We start from the raw sequence: 6,196 nt of genomic DNA on the forward strand, positions 1-6,196 counted from the left end.
GCTCTAGTAAAATGAAAAGAAATATCCTCGGCTGGTTTTCATACTAAGGTTTTACTGGTTCCACTAGAACCCACAAGAAGCCATCACTTTTCGAGGGAACATGAAATGTGACCACAAAGTTCCAAACCTCCATATTCAAAACCTCAATTTTATCATCCCCCCCCCCCCCCCCCCCCCCCCCCCCCCCCCGCGGACCTTCCCCTTGGGGGTAAGCAAAACCACGAGTAATCCAGACCACCACATAAGAAGTCTAGAAAAGGCATGGTGAGATTCGAACGACCCATCTCCATGAGAGCGATGAAGTCCAAATTTTGTGGATGAATGGACAGCTCATACTAATTTCAGGGTACCGCAAAAATTCTCAAACGAGAGGTTTTAGACTCCAGAAGCACCACTTAATTTCAACCAAGCCACATAAAAGAGTCTTTACTATTCACACAAAAAAGAGTCTTTACAACTTGGAAACTCAATATTTCTGAAAAGACGTCTTGACATATATATGGTGATAAATATTAGATCCAAGATTGATGCCTCAAGACTCTGAATGATAGCATAACCTCATACATTCGATTTACCAAAAAGATACATCAAGGAGGTTGTTCCACTGACATTGAAATTCTTGCCTTTTCTAAATTTTTGGCCTTCATTTTCTCCTAATTGATATGGTAACTAGTTCTTGTCATTCCCATTATTTATATAACAGCCGTTTGTACCATTCTAATTCGCATTCCCAACAGCAGACAACCAATAAATTCTTCAGTTAAGCTTCTAGTAACTTATAGATTAATCTTCATGATTGTTTTCGCCATCGGAATCTGTTTGATAGAAGGGTGTCTTGTGAGAAATCCAGAAGATTATGCTGCTGGGAAAGAAAATAAATTTAACAAAGAAATGAGGAAGAAAAGAATCACTGACCGGATCGGACATCGTCACCAACATGTCCTCTGCATTGGATTTGTTTAATTAGCATCCGGTAAATCAGTACCCACCAATATATGTGAAATACTAGAAGTGTGAAACAGAGACTGTTGCAAACATAGTAGTACAAGGACATTATTTTGTTGTCCTTGTCCAGGATCATAGGTACTTCATAACTGAAAAGGACACGAGATCATTGACTTGATCAACAAAATGCGCGACAAAATGTAGTTGAGTAATGCTGCTTCCTAAACAGGTAAAGTAGCACCACATGCCAGAGCAACCTACAAACTGTAGTAGTATATGTTTACCTTGTGCTTCTTAGGACCCAGAAAGGAAAAACAATTAGCCGAAGAAGGATCCACGAAGCCACAAATAGTAGAAATGCTACAATAGCTAGCCACTCACAGCTACTGTACTTGGCCATCTTTCCAATCTCTAGAAATATATCACTTGCATCATGGATGGCTAAAATGACCGAGCCAGCACGAGTTATTCTGTTTGGAAGTGGCAGTAACTTCAAGTTTGGCTATGATGTAGTATCATTATGGTATGGAAGGGCATGCAATTACACTCATCTACATACCTACAAATATAGGACATAACAATCAGAACAACAGTTGCCACATGGTGAGAGATCGAGATGGCGAAGTCCTTGCGTCTTGTTTCCCAGAACAGAAGAGCGAAGACAGAATATATGTAAAATCCGGCGGCATACATGTATACAGCCTTAAGCTTCAGCCTGGAGAAAGTATAAGAAAAAAAGACGATGTTGAAGCCTCTTGGGTGAAAAGCAAAGTTGCAATGAGGAACATAAGAGATAGTTTCTCGCTCTTACTTCATCTTTTGATCAGGCCAGAGCTGCTCGCCAGGCCCTGCCCAAAAGTATCTTGTATTTGTAAACCATGGCTCGTTGTATGTTACGGACAATGAAAAGAATTCCGCAGAAAGAAAATAGACAAATTTCCACGCTGACTCCTTGAATTTATTGATTTTCTTTCTCGTTTCATCTGTTTCACCAAGCTTATCATGTCCCTTTCCAAATATAAGTCGTCTTGCTAACACCTGCGAAGAGAGCGAGACGAAAGCTATAACATGTGCATGTAGTCGTGATTTGCACCATTCTTGAAATAATGTTGCTCATGGCGTACAACAGTGATATGGCATAATTTAGTATGGCACGCCGCCAATTTATGTAACAAGACGAGTACACCGTAACTACGACTAAAACCATGTTACAGATGACATGACAACAAGATGTAGCTTTATTTGGTGAATCAGCCACCTACGTGATTTGAAATCTTTCAAGAATCTCTTCTGGGTCAACGTTGAGACTTGTGACACCTTGAGCCTACACAAAAACTGGCTCATCTCATTCGAGGATACTCCTCCGTTCCACAATTCTCCACCTAATAATAAATGCGCTATTGCTTCTGGCGGTACATTATGAAATTACTTCCAAAGTTACAAAATATTACTTACCGATGACACCTAGTGATAAAAAACATTTCACACAGGGAATCCTCGCCTGAGGCGGCCCATGCAGTAGAAACCTTCTATAGTGCGCTCTGCACGATGGGAGAAGACACATCGTGCCTGTTTGGGCCGACCCATGTTCAGGAGGCCTATGTTTAAAATTTAGTTTTAATTTCGTTTTCCTTTTCATCTTCCCTTTTTTTCTACCTTACATAATTTGGGACAACAAAATAGTTTCGAAAGTTAAAAAAATGAGAATTCTAAAATATTTTATTTAATAATTCATAAATATTTGTGGATTCAGAAAATATTCATGATTTTTAAAAATAAGTTTGTGTATTAAAAAAATGTTAAGGAAAGTGATCAAAATTATGCCAATTCAAAAAATGTTCATGAATTAAAAAATATTCTAAAAATTTATAACTGTTTGCTACTTACAAAATAGTTTATTGATTCATAAAATATTCACTGATTCAAAAAATGATCATGCATTTCAAAAAATGTTTGTTAAATCAAAAAAATATTCGTGAATTTCAAAAATTGTTCCACCAATTTTCAAAAAATGTTCATCGATTCTAGAAATGTTGCCTATTCAAGGAAAATATTTTTAAAATGTTCATAATTTTTAATTTTTTTGCAAATAGTATAAAATATTCATGAGTTCAGAAAATGTTTGAAAATCTGTGTAAATGTTCAGAATCTGAAAAAAGATCATGATTTCAGATATGTTCACGAGTTTTAAAAAATGTTTATGATTTTGAAAAATTGTTCACAATTCCAGCAAAATAAGAGTGATAGTGTATCTCAGTGATATAGCAAAATATGGTCATTGCCATTGAAGATTATGACATCTTTTTTTTCTCCCGTTCTAATGCACGAGCCGTTTTGCTAGTTTAAACTAAAAACCACAACAAACTTTTTAACTAAAACCAAGATAAGAGTTATGCAGCGGTGGGAGTATAGAAAATAAAGATATCCCTGACTGCCCACGAACGAAACGCGTCCTAAACCCGAAGAGCGAAACAGCCAGACAAAACTTACCTCAAAGGCGAATTGATCGAGGAGGAAGCGCAAGGTGGGGAAGAAGGCGACGAGCAGGGGGAGCACGGCGAAGTCACTGTACGCCGGGTAGGCCTCCGCATCCCAGTCCACCGGTGCCGAGGAAGAATAGGAGCCCAGGAAGACCTCCACGAGGGACGCCATTACACTTGCAGTTGCAGCGGCAGGAGATGCAAACGCTGGCTGGCTGGTTCTTGGATCCAAGAGTAAGGAGAAGGACTAGTAGGCAGTCAACACTAGCGAGGGGACAAGGAGGTGGAACTTGGCAAGAAGCAGTAGCGAAGTGAGCTGATGAACTGCCGTGCTTTTCTGTAGTATAGGAGGGCACATCAATTAAGTAAGTAATGGCCTACTGGATTGGGTAGGAAGATGAGGACAAGGAGGCCACGCATGAACAGCTACTCGGCCGATCTGACCCTGCTTGAGGCAATCGCGCGATTCCCTCCGAAGAAAAAGGAATAGCGAGATCGCGCTTGCTCAAATAATTAAGCTGCCAACGCCGCGCGTGTCAATGCCACGCCCGTGCATGGATGGCCAGTCGAGCATCGCATGCACATGGCCTGTCGAAGATCGATGCACATGGCCTCCATATTTGTTTTCTGACGAACAACAGTACTCTTGTACCGTACGTATATATTCATATTTTCAGTTTTTTTATACGATACATATGTACAGGAAAAAGCAATCAAAGCTAACTAAAAAATATTGTGACTGTACAAAGCTGGCAATCCATGCCTCAAAATGCATGCAGTTCCTTTTAAAAAAAAACTTAATGCATGCAGTTCTTGAATAGTACAAAACCATCCCATTCTCGTCTGGGATTCCCAAAAAAAACCACTAAAAAACTTTTAGAATATCGGGCTAATTTTCATGGTGTTTAGGGGAGGTGCTTAGAAGTTTAGAGAAATAAACCAACTTTTGTTTAGTCATGATATTTTGAAATAAACAAATATATTTTTTGCAAAACATGAACATTTTCTGAAAATGGGAACATGTTTAATTTCTGAACAAATTTTGAAGATGGGGACATTTTTTTGAAATTCAGAACAATTTTTTAAAACGCTGACATATTTTGAAAGTCCTAAATATTTTCTAAATATGTGAATATTTTTTTAAGTTCCAAACATTATTTCAAAATGAACATTCTCTGAAAACTTGAATATTTCAAAATTTTGTGAGCAAATTTTCAAAATAGGAACTTCTTCTATAGTTGCAAACAATAGTTGAAAGTACGAGCATTGTTTGGAATTCTCAGGCTGATTTTAAAAATGTGAAAAATGTTTGAAATTCCAAGCATTTTTTAATTTTTGAATAAAGTTTGAAAATAGAAACAATTTTTGAAAATTTTAACAATATTTAGAAGAGCATTTTTGAAAACCCCTAACATTTTTTAAAAAATACAATATTTTTGAATTTGAAACTTATGCCACTCCTGCGATAGGAAAAGCGCACTCCGCGAGGGGCACCCTCTAACTAGTTGCTCCCAAAATAAGGCCCATCTACCCCGCATAGGTTGCACCCGTGGCCGCTGCAGCGAAATGCACATACAAGAATAATTAGCCACCAAGTGTACAGCAGAGCAGATCGGTTCCATAGGGTTACATAGATGTCAGGGATACCTAGGGTTACATATATGTCGGTTACATCGGGAGATAAACATGTTGTAGATTGCATTTGTGCCTTGGAGTATGCGTCAAGTCTTCAAAAGATTCCATCTTGAGTACTCACTCTGTCGGAGTAATGGGCCACGGGTAGGCCAACCCGAGCCCCATGACCTTTCAAGACATTGGGGCAGGCTGCGTCCCTCAAGACCACAGGGCGAAGAGCCGCCTCCTGGGGAGTCTACGGCAAGGCGGCCGACTGCCCGCTCACAGCCGAGTCCCGGGGACGACTTCCAGAGAAGCCGGCTTTGGGGAGTCGGCCGGTGACTCCAACAAACCGTAACCTCATCAAGGGGGACGGGGGAGGGGCGTGGCTACAATGAAGCCCACTCCCCGCCCCTTACCAAGGGCAGGCATGGCTACAGCGCGCTGTACTTGGGAGGATCTCCCCGCGGCGTGGCACTGTTGCCCAGCCGGCTCTGACATCAGCACCACTGTACCTGGTCCTGCGCCCATGACGGCTTGTCTGTACGGCCTGGAGGCAGCAGGGCCCACCAGCCAGCGAGACCTCGGGAGACGGCGGGAGCACCGCCAGTCGGACCCAACGGGAGTCGGCTCGGGAGAGTCGGCTGAGCCCTCCCCCGGGGCCCACACGCCATTAATCAAGAAGAGATGGGGAGTGGCCACAGTGATCGCCCGCCAGGCGGCGGGGCTGTTGCCATGACCCCATGACCAAGCTTGCATCATCAGGAGCACGGCTACAGTAATCAGCAGCCGGCAAGACCCGTCCACGGCGGACGCGGCCTGTCGACTCCGTACCAGACCAGTCGGCGGGGCCCACCAGTCGGCGGGCCCCAGCAGTCGACGGAGAAGCTGGAGGTCGGAGACCCTGATGGCTGGGCCCGCGCCCAGTCACATTACCATTGTACCCCTGGGGGGTAGGCCTATATAAACCCCCCAGGGCACCCATGCAAAGGGTTGGATCCCAGAAGTTCTATACCTCACCAAATAGAGGGAGAGAGCTAGCCCTGCCCTCTCCTACCACCATACACAGCTCAAGGAGCAACCGTGTAAACCCTTGACTATAGTGATCATGCGGAGACCCCGCAGAGCAGCAGTAGGGGTATTATCTCTCCGGAGAG

The 6,196-nt window shown here is 42.5% G+C and overlaps 1 protein-coding gene across 2 annotated transcripts; it reads right to left on the minus strand.

The window, feature by feature from the left end:
* Positions 1–415: 415 nt before the first annotated feature.
* LOC125556085 (ASC1-like protein 1) lies at positions 416–3,890 on the minus strand. Of its 2 annotated transcripts, none has more exons than XM_048718882.2 (6): positions 3,436–3,890; positions 1,757–1,983; positions 1,505–1,660; positions 1,230–1,415; positions 916–944; positions 416–815 (listed from the first exon to the last, which is right to left on the minus strand). In XM_048718882.2, the coding sequence occupies exons 1-6, from the start codon at positions 3,595–3,597 to the stop codon at positions 784–786; spliced, it is 792 nt and encodes a 263-aa protein (XP_048574839.2). In that variant the 5' UTR covers positions 3,598–3,890; the 3' UTR covers positions 416–783. The 2 variants fall into 2 exon arrangements, with proteins under 2 accessions (XP_048574839.2, XP_048574838.2); XM_048718881.2 differs by having other exon boundaries at positions 916–1,094.
* Between the last annotated feature and the right edge of the window lie 2,306 nt (positions 3,891–6,196).

This window comes from Triticum urartu, chromosome 5A (assembly GCF_056163025.1).
Source record: "Triticum urartu cultivar PI428250 chromosome 5A, HENAU_Tu73, whole genome shotgun sequence".
Classification (NCBI taxonomy): domain Eukaryota; kingdom Viridiplantae; phylum Streptophyta; class Magnoliopsida; order Poales; family Poaceae; genus Triticum; species Triticum urartu.

Coding starts and splice junctions, on each gene's coding strand:
- LOC125556085 (XM_048718881.2), bottom strand. CDS start 3,597: ATGGCGTCCCTCGTGGAGGTCTTCCTGGGCTCCTATTCTTCCTCGGCA. Junction 1,984..3,435: donor TCGATCAATTCGCCTTTGAG/GTAAGTTTTGTC, acceptor CTCTCTTCGCAG/GTGTTAGCAAGACGACTTAT. Junction 1,416..1,504: donor GTTATGTCCTATATTTGTAG/GTATGTAGATGA, acceptor ACTTCCAAACAG/AATAACTCGTGCTGGCTCGG.